The 16,016-nt window shown below is 43.1% G+C and overlaps 1 protein-coding gene across 1 annotated transcript in view; it reads left to right on the top strand.

Annotated features, from left to right (window-relative positions):
• PXDC1 (PX domain containing 1) overlaps positions 1-9,047 on the top strand; it is a 39,979-nt gene extending 30,932 nt beyond the window's left edge. The window contains exons 4-5 of the mRNA XM_081873177.1: positions 1,073-1,184; positions 6,929-9,047. Coding sequence (XP_081729303.1) covers positions 1,073-1,184; positions 6,929-7,046 — 230 coding nt within the window. The 3' untranslated portion in view covers positions 7,047-9,047. The remainder of the gene's footprint in view (positions 1-1,072; positions 1,185-6,928) is intronic.
• The last annotated feature ends 6,969 nt before the right edge of the window (positions 9,048-16,016 follow it).

The following is a 16,016-nucleotide window of genomic DNA, read 5'->3' on the forward strand; positions in this document are numbered from 1 at the left end:
ACCTTTGGGTCGCTGCCACCAGAGCTATACGTTGAAATAAGTGAAAGGTTCACAACATTAACGCTTCAATAGATCCCACTTATCAATTCAATTTCTTGGGGTGGGGTGGGAGGGCGGCATTGTACCCTAAAATATGCTTTCAGCTCTCCAAGTTCAGTTTTGGGTGTCTGATTGGGCATGTCCCATGATTCAGTTTGGCCCAATTGGTAATTTTAGACCATGGGCTTAAAGGATCTTATTGGGAGGTAGGGTTATTTAAATACCAATTGCTCCACTTCTTTTAACTGTGGTCATATGGAAGTGAGAGCTGGACCATAAAGAAGGCTGATCGCCGAAGAATTGATGCTTTTGAATTATGGTGCTGGAGGAGACTCTTGGGAGTCCCATGGACTGCAAGAAGATCAAACCTATCCATTCTTAAGGAATGGATCTGTCCTGAGTCCTCACTGGAAGGACAGATCCTGAAGCTGAGACTCCAATACTTTGGCCACCTCATGAGAAGAGAAGACTCCCTGGAAAAGACCCTGATGTTGGGAAAGATGGAGGGCACAAGGAGAAAGGGATTACAGAGGACAAGATGGTTGGACAGTGTTCTCGAAGCTACCAACATGAGTTTGACCAAACTGCGGGAGGCAGTGGAAGACAGGAGTGCCTGGTGTGCTATGGTCCATGGGGTCACGAAGAGTCGGACACAACTAAACAACAACATACACCCCCTCATTTTTTCCCTTGTGGACTCCTCAAGGATGTTTACATCACTGACGTCTTACAGCTAGAAAGACCATAAGATGCTTTCTGTCTGAGAACAATTGGAATTTGCCAGTGATTTCTAAAGAGGCTGTTTATCCAAGAGATGGCCCATAAATTTCCTTTCGCTAAGGCTTAATCCATAAAGCAGAGATGCTTACAGTAAATTTGTATCAGTGTGTTCCTTTGTGGGGAAAAATATTTATGTCTCTTTTTCCTCAAATAATGTTTGATTTGTGATCTCATTTGTTAGGTAGGCACACGTTTCTTTCTGGGATTAGTCCTCATATATTGATGTTTCCCCTTTTTCTTTCTTCTTCCATAGAAATCATGCGATCTAATGGGTTTTGTTTAGCCAACACTGAAACAATAGTCATTGATCACAGTATACCAAATGGGAAAGAAAAGCACTTAGATGTCGATTCAGCAGAACATTTGTAAGTATACATGGTATTTGAATGAATATTTCTACCCGTAAACATAAATGCCCATTCTCAACATCATTTTGTGTCATCCCAGGGTTGATCAAGAACCAAAATGTTAGACGAAGCTGTTTGATGAAATATATCGCCTCTTTTCCATGCCCCACTCCAAACAGGATCTAAGTTTGGGGTGAGAGTTTACCGTGGACCAATGTCTCCCATACTACCAAGAGCAGCATAATCTGGAGGAAAAGTAGACTGGAGATACAAGTCTGAGAACTAATATTGAGGTGGAAGATGACAGGGAGGGAACAATATTAGGGCTAGATGATATATCGTCCAAAACTCGTTTGAAGTCCCTATTGTGATAGCGGTTTCATAAATTTTGGCCTGCCAATATATTGCGAATCATGATGTGTGTGTCTGTGTGCTATGCAAAAATCACAATGTGGGAAAAACTGTGAAGCCAGCCAATGCCTCTACAAAACTCCATTCTTATTTCAGACATTGTGATATATCAGCAGTGCTTTTTTTTTTTAATGGGGTACGCAAGGGTACGCAGTACTGGCACCTCTTTTTTGTTGTTGTTAAAAAGTGTGGGACTTAATGTAACAACTTCATGGTGAATTCCGGCACCTATTTTTCTAGGGAAAAAGCACTGTACATCAGTATATAGCAATGTTTAGCTGATGATATAACACAATCTTGAAAACCAGCTCCATCCTTATTTCAGACATTGTGATATATCAGTATATCGTGATGTTTAGCTGGCGATATAGTACCATGTTGAAAACCAGCCATCACCCAGCCCTACTGTTTGCCTCTACATAGTTTCATCCTTATTTCAGACATTGTGATATATCGCTATATAGCAAGGTTTATGCTATAGTGCAATATTGAAAAGCAGGTATCGCCCAGTGTTAGACAATATGTTTTTCCATTATACCAAGATTGGGTTGAATGTAAAAGCGTAAGGGAAGAATTGAATGGGGGCAGACATTGGGAGGAGTCGAAGCAGAGCTAGGGCAGGTAGTGAGAGGAGACAGCATGGATCAAGGAATGAAATTCCATGAAATTCTATATGCCTTTACCTAATTGAATATAATTTGGACACCTATCCCAGCGACAGAGCTCTGAAACGCCAGTCTTTATCCCATTACCACAGTAACATGATGAGGCTGAGCATCTGAAGTCTTGAATTTATTTGGGCATTCATAAGAAATTTAGATTTACAAGCAATGAGTCGCTTGTAGATCTGAATCTCCTGTATAATTTAACATACAAAGTGGGACTCCTCCGACAGCGTTTTCCATTATAATGTGTGGCAGGGAGTCATTACGGATTGAATGTACCAGTCCAGCACAAGAGCACTCCTTTAGTTTTTATATCAGCACAACTGCTCCCTTGCAGCAACAGATTCCAATTGTGTGATCAGTTTTATGTTGTCTTCTCTTTGAATATATATATTTTTATGTTGTGAACTTCCCTTCAATTGCTTGGGATTGTGTATTGAACCTTAAGAAAAACTCAACCCAATCATGCTGGTGAGTGGGCTATTCACACACACACACAAACAAACAAACAAACAAACAAACAACACACCCTCTTAATACAGCTACTATGAGTCAGGCAGGTGGTTATTATATTACTAATGCTGAATCACAGTTGGCATTAGTATGGTGCTGAAAACACTCTTTTTCTTTTCTTTCTCTCCTCCACTGCAAATATTGTTTTCTATGTTGCTTTAATGATAGGAAAAGAGTTTACAGATAGCAACCAAACCAAACTTTTAAATGCGGTCTTCATAGGCAGCTATGTTGACAATCTTCACTGCAGAAGATCCCTGGGAAATTCTGTTCTGGCAGGTAACTGATGTGTCACCTCAAGTAGTGTTAATTAGCTTCAGATAACAGTATCTTCAAGAACTTAAATATTTGCAGTGTAAAAACTGAACTCTTCATACGTCAAGACAGAAAACAAGAGAAAGGAGGAGGAAAGAAAAGATTGAAAACCAAAACAATTACAATAAAATGGATCAACAGTTGGTTTGCAGCATTCTTGGACTAGATCTAGTGGTTCCAGTCTTAAGATCCTTGCACATAGCAGTGGCCTGTTTTTTCTTAGCAGCATGCAAGGATCCCATTGTGTACATACTCTAATCTGAGTAGCCAGCTATTCCAAAAGGATTTTGCAACACTTGTGCAATCATATTCCACACAGCTAAATCCTCCACTGGTACTCTTGCTCATATTATTGAATGTCAGGAGCAGAAGCAGTAGTCACACTGGATGAGCTTCAGTGGGGCCTTGAAGCAGGCAAACTTGCTTATGCACATAGAATACATAGTAGGGACGCGGGTGGCACTGTGGTCTAAACCACTGAGCCTCTTAGGCTTGCTGGCCAGAAGGTTGGCGGTTCGAATCCCCATGACGGGGTGAGCTCCCATTGCTCTGTCCCAGCTCCTGCCAACCTAGCAGTTCAAAAGCACACCAGTGCAAGTAGATAAATAGGTACCGCTGTGGTGGGAAGGTAAACCGTGTTTCTGTGCGCTGTTCTGGTTTCCGTCACAGTGTCCTGTTGTGCCAGAAGTTGTTTAGTCCTGCTGGCCACATGACTCGGAAGGCTGTCCGTGGACAAACGCCGGCTCTCTCAGCCTGAAAGTGAGATGAGCGCCACAACCCCATAGTTGCCTTTGACTGGACTTAACCGCCCAGGGGCCCTTTACCTTACCTTACCTACATAGTCTTGCAAGATGATTGAGGTAGCAGGGGGGATTGGTTTAAATTTCAGTTAAACAGGAAGCAGACAAATATTTCCAACATCCTTCAGAAGGAGGTGTTTCTGATTCAGTAGGTGGCAGTCTCTCCTCTCGGGTTTTCATGCATGTGGAACATTAGATTGGCTTAATTGTTGCAGCCTTTCGGGTGTTTTAATCGCTGCAGTTATATTAGTTCAGAAGAACGGCTGAAATGATCCAGCCATACCATAAAGTATTTATAGCTCAGCCCCTTCTCATGCCTAGCAAGATGTTCATGCCTAGCAAGACACTCTTAGGTGTCTTGTCAGCCTCAAAGAAGCAAGTCTTAGATTGCAAGGACCATGACACTGCGATGGTAAATGACCTAGCAAGAGAGAGGCAGGGAATGCAAACATCTTTCATCTAGTTTAGCTAAAATGTAAAGCTTATTTGATCATGACTTAAATGAGGGGCAGTTTCCTAGCCACTGAATACAAAGTCATGTTCTCTGTGGCGGTTATTATTTTCAAATAATGCCTACAAATGTTGGAAATTCACAAGGAAGAGATCATGTAAGGCCACCAACAACAGGCCTGACGCACAACTGAACATTCTGTCCTCTCACCAGCTTAGGGGAAATGTGTGGCGTTGCAGCCAATATTAACCTGGGCATTTAGTGGAGTTCGCACATGATCTCTTCGGAACAAGTGAACTTCAATTCAGGATACCACGTGACTATCAACAACGTCTGTGGTTGCTTGAATTCAGCCTGCAATGAAGGCCAGTTTGTATAGTGCCCAGAATGGAACTACACCAGGAATGAAGTGTTTGCTTCCAAATATGCCAGCTCAGCTTACTACACTCCCATCAAGCTACTTTGGGTAGCTATGCAGTTGTTTAAAGTAGAAGATGGGTGAGTTACGAGCCCCCAGTATGCGGCCAGCCACTTGCTTCATCAGATGCCAAGCTCAGCCCAGATCCAGTCAACATTTTCCATCCACATTAATTTTTAGTCATGTTAACTGTCATTGGGTGACCTCACAGGAATCAAAATGGAAGAAACAGGATATTTTTTATCATCTTAGCTGTGAGTAGGGACTGTATTCAACCGAGTTCTGGTCAAGAGTTGACCCGTTGAAAGTAACGAACCTTATTTAGCTGTGCCAATTAATGTCAATGGGCCTGCTTAGAGTAGGGCTAGCATTGAATATCAGCTTGGATTTCTTTTTGCACTGCTTGGTATGTGATAAGTAAAAAGGCCTTTGGAGAAGCTGTCAAAGGCTCTCAGAGTGAAGATGTGGGCATTCGCTGCAAAAACCATGGCCATAGCACTTTCTAGTTAACTGCCTTTCTTCATCCTCCAATCCAAGTTATAATAAAATGAAGCATCATGACTATTTGACATGACGCTATTTGGTGACCCAGAGAGAAAAATGCTTGTTTTCAATCGGGGTTCAGGATTTTGGTCTGTTGGTTATATAGTTATTAGGGAGCTTTTGGTGACATGGAAAATGGTGGCCTGTGGACATTTTGAGTGTAGACTCTGAAGCCTAGTGGGCTTGCCATAACCAAGAGGTATGACTTGAGCATAATTTGCATACCAGGTTGTGCTAGAACTTCTGGTAGCCCTTCAAGCCTTTTCAGCTACTAGATCTGCATGCCAGTCAATTCAAACCATTGTTTTGCAAACTTTTTTTTCCAGCAAACTTTTTTTTTTCCAGCAGGAGGCCGGTCCACTGTCCCTCAGACCTTGTGGGGGCCTATATATATATATATATATATATATATATATATTTGCTTTCGTAGATTTTCACGGGTACAGGAATGCAGGTTTTGGTGTCCTCGGGTGTCTTCCCGTGTAAAAGTTGGGGTGTCTAGGCGACGTTTCGACGAGGTCTCACTCGTCATCTTCAGGCTGGTGCTTTCGGCTTCTTGTTACTGGAACAGAGCAGGATCTCAGTGTTTGAGTTCCTATAAATACTGTAGAGGGGGTGTGGTGTATAGCCTCCAATGTTCTGGGCAGAGAGGAAGTTCCCAGGCTAGTGTGCCTTTTCTTCTTTTGTTCCTTAATTACTTGAGAGATATCTTGAGTGATTTCTTGAGTGATATCCTGAGTACCACTTAGGTGGGTCATTAGGTGTGGATTAGTTGCTAAAGTCTTTGTGTCTTGACCTCTTGAACTTTGTGAAGAGTTTTCATGAGAAGATGGCTGTACTGTACTTAGTTGTGCTCTGGCTTGGCTTCGTGTATAGGGGCTTCTGGATAGCTTCCTCACACATCTCAACAACTTACACCCCAAAATACAATTCACTATGGAAATAGAAGCCAACAACCAACTTCCCTTCCTTGACGTCCTAATCTACAAAAAACCTGATGGTACAGTACAGCCATCTTCTCATGAAAACTCAAGAAATCACTCAAGATATCTCTCAAGTAATTAAGGAACAAAAGAAGAAAAGGCACACTAGCCTGGGAACTTCCTCTCTGCCCAGAACATTGGAGGCTATACACCACACCCCCTCTACAGTATTTATAGGAACTCAAACACTGAGATCCTGCTCTGTTCCAGTAACAAGAAGCCGAAAGCACCAGCCTGAAGATGACGAGTGAGACCTCGTCGAAACGTCGCCTAGACACCCCAACTTTTACACGGGAAGACACCCGAGGACACCAAAACCTGCATATATATATATATATATATATATATGGGGAATGAAAGAATTCCTACGCCCCACAAATAACCCAGAGATGCATTTTAAATAAAAGGACATATACTACTAATGTAAAAACACGGGGCCAGATTTAGAAGGCAATTGGGCTGGATCCGACCCCCGGGCCTGAGTTTGCCTACTGATGCCATATATTATCCCATGGTGCTTTCTGTCAAGGGCAACTGCCGCTTCTCAGGAGCTTCATTTCTGTTTCCTTATGTGCATTCCATCCCAAGACACATTTCCCCTTTTTAAGACAGTAGCATGACCAAGCAGGAATGACATGAACTCCTTGTTTTGTCCCATTCTAGGTTTGAAAACGTTGGCGAATTTACCTCCGAGCTCGAGGGCAGCGATGACCCAGCAGCGTATGTCACCAACTTGTCGTACTACCACCTGGTTCCGTTTGAAACTGATATTTTGGACTAAGAGTGCCAAACAAACTTTGCGGCTGACATCAGAGGGGCGTCTTTAAGCATGGCGTTCACCGTCCCATAGTTTTGCATTTGTCATGGGATGCAAGGCAGAAAGGGGCTTGCTACATCTGTCTTGATGCTGCCACCTCTGCTTGGTTCTTTATCATGGTTCCTGGAAGCAGCTTGTGAAGATGCCGTTCTATTCTAATGGACAAAGAGACATTAGTTTTGCCAAAGGAATGAAGCAAAGACACCTGGAGCATCATAGGCCAAGGAGCTATCTCATGCAGCAAAATCAGCAGCAACCATGCTGTTGACAAATCATTGGTGAATGTGCAAAAATCAGTGGCGCCGGTTCTTACTGATATACGGTAGAACTTGCAAAGACCATCAACATTTCTTCTCCCTCGAGCTTACCAGAAGTATATTCTTAACCTTTCCCAATGAAAGACCTCCTGTGTTCAGTTTTCATTCCTCAGAGTGACAACTTCTAACAAGTGTCATGGTAGTTCATTCATTGAAAGATGCCTTATGTCATGCGTGCCTGCAGGAAATAAGCACATAAATGGATTGCTTAATTTAACTTATTCTAAGCCTGTGGTTTTATTTAATCATCCGAGGGCCTGTCTTTTTCACTTGAAATAATAATTAATAATAAAAATAATTATAAAGGAAACAAGCAAGTTACATCCCAAGTTGGGGGAAAGGGAAAGAAATGCACAATAAAAAAAAATTTTTTTTTAACTGTACCTGAATTTTGGATGGGTCTGCTAGAAATGCTGTTAGGATTTCTCCCCTGTCTTGGAACCAGGAATTTGCCATTCTTACTATTGCAGGGTTTCCACCAGAATTGTCAGCTGGCTGTCTAGGGCAGGAATGAGGATCTTGTGGACCACCATATATTTGTGGACTACAACTTCCATCCATCATCCTTGACCAGAGTCCATGCCAACTGGGACTGATGGGAGTCCCTCTACGGCTCCCATTATTCTTCCTTCTCATGCATTCAGAAATAAGCTTCAACCATCTACATGTGGACATTTTAAAGCTGTGCTACAGCAACAGGTGCAGCCTTATAAAAATCCACTAGCCCACTATGACTCTGGCCCTTCCCCTCTGTTTGCCTTCTGGGGTTGGAAGCTTGACCAAAATAGCTCTACAGCAGGCAGAGTTTTGGCCCTGAAAGAGCTTCCATGCACAGCTATTAAGAAAACAAGTGCAATTTTGGAGGTCCTTGAAAGTGACAGCCACATTGTCCCTTCTGCTTGCCACTGGCTTGGGGGAAAGAGTAAACAACTCTTGCATTCCCTGAAGGAGGACATGGCACAGAGACAATTTCTGTAGGCCTGAATGGCATGGATGAGGTGGGAGAACTGGTTCTGTGGTGACAGTAGTGGGCTCTGTTAACATGAAGCATTTGAGGTAAGAGCAGAAGCAGGCCTCAAAGCCTTTTAACTACTGAATAGTGCTGTGTTAAGCTTGGTTTTGGCTCCAGCTCATAGGATGGCAAAGCACCTGTTTTCGCAGCTTATTCAACCACATACTGTGATGAAGCTGCTTAATAAAGGCACATCTAAACTATAGGCCTCAACTGGTTTAATTGTCATTCCTTCTACTCAGGGGGAATATGAAGAACTGTATTTCTGTGAGCCATGCTCCAGCAGAGTATTATCAACACCCACTGAAAATTATAGTTCCCAGAGGAAGGGGAAATGGTGGTTAAATTGAGATAAAACTGATAGAGGTGTTTAGTGGAATTGCCAGAAGTTGTGTGTAGGAAATGAAGAACAGAATACATTCCAAGTTCCTTGCTCCATTTGTTTCCCCCCAAGCTCTGAAGAATATGGTACATTGCCCCTTTCTCCTGTGAACCTTTCAGTATTCTTTTGTATAATGATTGTAAAACAAAATTTGCTAATGTAAATAGTAATAAATTATTGAGAACCCACCTCTTTTGCAAGAGATGTTTCCAATATATTTTAATGAAATAAAATATTACTCATTGTACGTGTAACACCTGGTGTTGAGCGTGATCTTAAGGTATTTGGCATATGAAACTGCCATATGCTGTTGGTCCATCTAGCTTGATACTTCCTGCTCTGAATGGGAGTAGCTTTCTAAAAGACAGAATGGCCATGAGGAACAAGGCAAACCCAGCACGCTCCAATGCAGAGCAGCAGCATGGGAGCGTCACATCATCGTGGCACCAAGCAGGACCCCATTAACACAGAGAACTGAAGTGACAACACATTGTCTGGGAAGAAAGATGGGATTTTGAGGTTACCATGTATTGAAGAGGAGTTGCTGTAACATATTTCTGTAACATGGTTTACCTTCAATGTTTGTTTGGTTGTCCAACACTCTTCCTGGATCACTAGACAGTTGGACCATGGCTTGCACTTGCCACATGCCCTTATTCAAGATAGGGAACCTGCAGCTTTCTAGATGGTGCTAGACTCCAACTCCCATCAGCCCTGGCCAGGAAGGCTGCAGCTGATGGGAATGGCAGTCTAACAACTCTGAAAGGGTCGCAGATTCCTTGTCCCTGTACTACACAATTTTATCCTCACAACAAGGTACGCTACACAAAGCAATAGTGACTGGCTCTTTGGCTGAGCAGGCTTAATGCCTGGGTCTCCCAGGTCTAAGTACATCACAATGTATTTGCTTGGTGGGAGAGAAATCTAAAAATGATCCCTTGAGAACCCAGAGCTATTTCTTTACTGACAGAGCAACGTGCTGCACTGCTGTTTCTTTTTCTCTGCTTCCATCAATGGCACTGCGATGTCATTAATACCCAAAGGGAAATCCTGCTCTTAATACCAAATGTTGAGATGGATTAACTGTACTGTCTTTGGTGAAGCAATCTGGGGATTGCCCACAAGCTGTTTCTAGTACAGAACTAACCAATTGTAACCTATAAAGTGATCATTTATGTCAACTCTTGCCGTTAGTTAGGTTACATAATTAAGCGTTATGTCCAGATGACGAGTCAAATCATGTTACTAAATTCCAGCTCTTTAAGGGGCTGTGGGGGTGGGGGGAACGACTTGCCACAGTCTTAATAAAACTGCACACTGGTTAATTTTTGCTTCAATTGTAGAAATTGAAAGTTTTATTTCTGCTGACTTGTGAGGACAGAGACTTGAACGTGGAAAAAAATGCAATCACTGGAGACGGAAACAAAGGCACAGAGAGCTAAATACTTCTTCCGTTATAATATTGACTAGAATTTGGAATTATGCAATAAAGGGGATTGGCAGTAGGTTCAAGACAACAAAAGGAGATATATATTTTTCTCCACACAGCATAGAAATGACTGATGGAATTTAAGCAAATATGAGATGTGATGGCCATTAGCTTAAGTATTATAATTTTAATAATGAATTTGAAAAGGGAATAGGAAAAAAATCAAAGAAGATAGAGCTGTCAGCAGCTATTCACCATTGCACCTCCATGTACAAGTGCAGTCTACCTCTTAATAGCCATGCTGGGAATGATTAAGAGGAGGAAACCATCTCATTCTATGTCTTGTTTGTAAACTTCTAGTGGTTCCTGGCTGGCTACTGTTGTTGTTTAGTCATTCAGTCATGTCCGACTCTTCGTGACCCCATGGACCAGAGCACGCCAGGCACTTCTGTCTTCCACTGCCTCCCGCAGTTTGGTCAAACTCATGCTGGTAACTTCGAGAACACTGTCCAACCATCTCGTCCTCTGTCATCCCCTTCTCCTTGTGCCCTCCATCTTTCCCAACATCAGGGTCTTTTCCAGGGAGTCTTCTCTTCTCATGAGGTGGCCAAAGTATTGGAGCCTCAGCTTCAGGATCTGTCCTTCCAGTGAGCACTTAGGGCTGATTTCCTTAAGAATGGAGAGGTTTGATCTTCTTGCAGTCCATGGGACTCTCCAGCACCATAATTCAAAAGCATCAATTCTTCGGCGATCAGCCTTCTTTATGGTCCAGCTTTCACTTCCATACGTCACTACTGGGAAAACCGCAGCTTTTACTATACGGACCTTTGTTGGCAAGGTGATGTCTCTACTTCTTAAGATGCTGTCTAGGTTGGCTGGCTACTATTAGCAATATAATCACAACACTTTTGACTAATCCAGTGAGGCAGGGATTATCTTTTACGTACCTTTGTGCCAGAGATTGTCCAAGTACGTTGGCTGCTGTGTTTGTTTTAAAAGGCTTTCCGTAGTCGGTGCCAGCAAAGTAATTATCAAATCATCCTGTAAAAGCTGCTCCTTTACTTGAGTGCTTAACATACGTTGTGGTAATAACTCTTGGTCATCTTAAGAATGTCTTTTTATTGTGGTCTATTCATGTTGTGGTTTCATTTGAGCCCCTGGAGTAAAATCCATTGTTGTTTCCCATTTAGGTTTTCAGAACCCAAACGCATTCCTCCTCAACATACAGAAATCAGCGCATGACAGCTTGGCATCATTTTTACACAAGGTCATTACTGTACTTGATGTCACATTAAAAACAACAACAACCCACCCAAGACTCTTATCTCCAAAGAAATGGCTCAAAAGATGAATTTAGCTGTGCTTGGTGCTATGGCTGCTTTCTGAAGCTGATGACAGCATGAAGTAATAATAATTTCCTGGAAACAAACCATTTGCTTTTGTCTCGCTGAAATGGCACCAGAATGGCAGCAGGTGCATTGCATCAGTATCATTGCAGCCTCACTGCATACATTTCCTTGCAAAACAAAATAATATCAGCAAAACCCTTTGAGGGAGTGATTCCTTGGCTCCCTTTAACGGTCAGTTTGAACTGCTTTAGACAGAGCCACATCTATGTGTTTAAGGAATGCATTTTACATCAATATAATTGCCATGACCAAAGCATGTAACCTACAAAACGGGAGCTCTGCTCATGTGAACCTGCAAACAGCATTCACTGAACACATGGATGATAACGCGGTGGGATTGTGGCTACTAGATCTACTCCAAATCTCTTTGTGCTCACAGAAAGTGCCAAGGAAACTCTGTATTGCACCCCTAAATATACAGAGGCTTTGGGGCCTGATTTGTGACCCATGCACAATCTGGGCCTCCAGCTGTGCACTGTCTATGTATATACACTTTGTACATGCACAGAGAAGTCCTTCATTCCTCCTGATAGATATGCAAAGGTGGGACAAGAAGCATGATCGATCCCTGCCCCGATGTGTTTGATGAGTATTATGTACTGAGTTGAATAGGAGTCAGAATGCAGCAGTCTGACTGGTCCTAGAACAATAGGATTCAGAATGCAGCAGTCTGATTGGTCCTAGAATAATAGGGTCCAGAATGCAGCAGTCTGATTGGTCTTAGAACAATAGGATTCAGAATGCAGCAGTCTGATTGGTCCTAGAATAATAGGGTCCAGAATGCAGCAGTCTGATTGGTCTTAGAACAATAGGATTCAGAATGCAGCAGTCTGATTGGTCCTAGAACAATAGGATTCAGAATGCAGCAGTCTGATTGGTCCTAGAATAATAGGGTCCAGAATGCAGCAGTCTGATTAGTCCACAGGAGCCACCCAATCCAGCTCCAGCTGGAAGTGAATCCGCAACCTGATTGGCCTACAGGTAAATCCTGGAATTAGCCAATCACGTGGGGCCCATTGTGTAAATAATGTATATAAAGCAGACATTCTGGGGCAGCTTCCATTCCTCCTCACCACTATGAGCTGAATAAAGAGCATGAAATCCATTCTTGACTCCGAGTATATTTCAATGAGCGTGGTTTGAAGGTGTAAATAGGGCTAGTGTGGCCACTCTGGGCGGCTTCCAACAAAGACCAAAAATACATTAAGATGTCACGCATTAAAAACTTCCCTGAACAGGGCTGCCTTCAGATGTCTTCTGAATGCCAGGTAATTGTTTATCTCTTTGTCATCTGATGGGAGGGCGTTCCACAGGGTGGGTGCCACTACCGAGAAGGCCCTCTGCCTGGTTCCCTGTAGCTTTGCTTCTTGCAATGACGGAACCACCAGACGGCCTTCGGTGCTGGACCTCAGCATCCGGGCAGAACGATGGGGGTGGAGATGCTCCTTCAGGTATACTGGGCCGAATGCTCCCTCCTCGCTTTCTCTGAAGATGGGAGGACTTTTCACTGCCCAAGGGCAGAGAGGGAGAACCCAGGTGCAGCAACAGGTGCCTTGGGTGACATGCTGAGCAATGTTCTTCAAGCTTCTGATGCCTGGATGCTTGCTCCTACTTCCTGCCATTGCCAGGATCAGACAGTCCAACCGCCTAGAAGGTGCTGCCAAGTGCAGCAGCTGTACGTTTAAGCATTGCACAGCATTGCCACAGATGGTATCTTTGCATTTCATGGCTGTTTGGCCCCACAATTTACAATGCCACCCCTCCCCTCTACACCCAGATGTGCATATATCTGCCAACTGAGAATGACACTTCATGCATCTGATGAAACTGGCTCGAATCCACAAATGCCCATGCCGTAATAAATCTCTCTTGATAGCACAACATAATTCTTCACTGATTTGGCACAAGGGATGTAGGTCTTTCGCAGAATGGACAGTACTGCAGGAGAAAGAGAGTTGGGTCAAGATTCTGCGAGTTGAGATTCTATCTCCAGATGGTGGAGTGAGCTCAGTTGGCAGAGTACAAGATTTTTAATCTCACAGTTGTGGGTTCAAGCCCCATGTTGGGGGAAATATTCCTGCATTGCAGGTGGTTGGACTAGATGACCCTCGTGGTCACTTCCAACTCTACAATTCTACGACTGTATGAGACATAATTGATCTGTTTAGTGTGTATGGATTTTAGTCAACGTACATGCCAAAAGTCAATACCAAAAATTGATAATATTGAGGGAATATGTAGTGCCAGCAATTTCTGCCAGAAAAATCACTTATGGACATTCAGCCCTGCTGAACACAATGGACTTACTTCCAAGTAAACATCCTTAGGATTGCATTGTTAGTATTCCCCAGTTGGGTGTGTTAGCACAGGGAATATATGTTTGTTACTCTGCATCTTACAAGCTGCTCCTGAATGCTTTCCCCACTGAGGCTCCATTAACATTCAGAATAAAAATTGCACGAGAGGGGGAAAAAATTAGGAGCTTGCTATTACAAAGTGAATGTCCTCAGGGTTGCTCCTCTATCCTACTTAGCCTTTTGAAGGATGTGCTGATTATATATATATATATATGTGTGTGTGTGTGTGTGTGTGTAGGCAGTTGCATGCAGGAACAAGAATGTAATAAATTAGTGCAGCCCTAAGTAAATAAGCAGCAATTGACGAGCAACATTGGGGTTGAGTTTTTCTCTTTTGCAGCAGTTACTCACAAGCTTTCCCTTGCTTTCTTGCTGAGTCAGTGTTCTTCTCTAACTGAGCTGTAAATAGGTCTGGTGTGGAAGAAGGATCTAAGTAACCCGAAGGACTAATTTTGCAAGCAGGCCTGAGCAAATACATTTTGTTGTTGACAGCCTGAGGTAGGCAAAATCTCCCCCGCTTCTCTGGTACCACACAGAGATGTTGACTGCAATGTGAGTTGAATCTTAATTCCAGCATGGGCGGCACCTCATCCTCCATGGCACCTAAGGGCAGCAGGGTATTTTGAGAGGCACACGGAAGGTTACATGGCATTAGGGATATGGCATTACACTGGCCATATAATTTGGTTTGGCCCTTGGCACTTCAGGAAGTAGCTTGCCTAGGCCTGAAGTACTTCAGAAGCTTCAGCTTGGAGTCAGAGCCTGATTCAGAAAACAAGAACAACTAGGTGTCATTCCCACCACCACACACAAATTTCACTACCAGGAGTAGTTTAAAAATAGCTACATCTTTTCTTGTTTGACAGAGGTGGGTGAAATTGGCATGTATCGTAGTTCCTGTCAAATCACAGGCAAATACATGCAGACATAGGAGCCAACCCCTTGGGGCCAAGATCCCTTTGGCACCTCCAATAAAATATTTGTGGGGGCCGCCCCCTCAAAGAGGTCATATTCAGCTGAAAATTATAAGCACTCTTCCTTTTGGCAGGTGAACTCCCCCCCCCCCATTCTTGCATAATGAGCTGCCCCTGTCACAATTCTCTCTGGTGGCCTTTAAGACCTAGAGAAAACAGACAGAAGAGAGATGCCACAAACAGTTATGCCTACCTGGAAGGGAATGATGGATCTGGAAGAAACAAATATTGTAAGAGGAGGTTTGGTTAATTTGCCCCACCTTGGGTTGTGCTATGCAGAGTTTATAAGAGCATCTCACAAGCTGTTTGTATCACTTTTAGGATTTGGGGCTGTGCTGCCAGTTCCCAAGCATTTTCTCAATTTTTAGATATCTATCACAATGACGTTTGATTCCCTGATGCTTAGCAATCTGCAAAACCATGAATGAAAAATGAAAGAAGTGTAGGAAGCAGGGGTCAAGACATTAGTTATGAAACGAAAATCGCAGCAGGCAGTCTGATTATTATTGTGAAAAGATGTTAGCGGGGGGGAAACAAAACCTCCAAGATGACTACAGATGTTCCAGGAGTACATAATGAACTTGCTGTGTGTTCTGTATTCACCCCAAGCTGTTAGAAATGTTGACTTGGAGAACGATCATATATTCTGTTCCAATGGGCCAAACTGTGTCTCTCTGTGTGTCTGTGTGTGTACAGAGAAACCTATAGCTCAATGAGCCAACAAGGAACTGCAAAATAACTCTAAATCTGTGACAAACTCCAGAGATGGGACTATTACACTGGCAACGCTGCATTATGCAGGTCCATACACATCATGCGCCATCGATTTGGATTAGCTTGACTTCTCACTGGAGACGGAAGGTGGAAATGTGGTATACAAGCTCATCTCCAGATTATTAGGCATACAAGTGCAATTCTCTCCAGGTCTGGAAACAAAGTCGGTGGCTTGTCAAACAAGCACATTTGGATAAGGCTCCATCAGGGAAGGGCTGAGGAAATGAAAAGAGCCTCAACATACGGAAGATTTTCTATAGCAATATGATGCAATGTATAA

The sequence above is a fragment of the Podarcis erhardii genome, assembly GCF_964252035.2.
Source record: "Podarcis erhardii genome assembly, chromosome: 8".
NCBI classification, from domain to species: domain Eukaryota; kingdom Metazoa; phylum Chordata; class Lepidosauria; order Squamata; family Lacertidae; genus Podarcis; species Podarcis erhardii.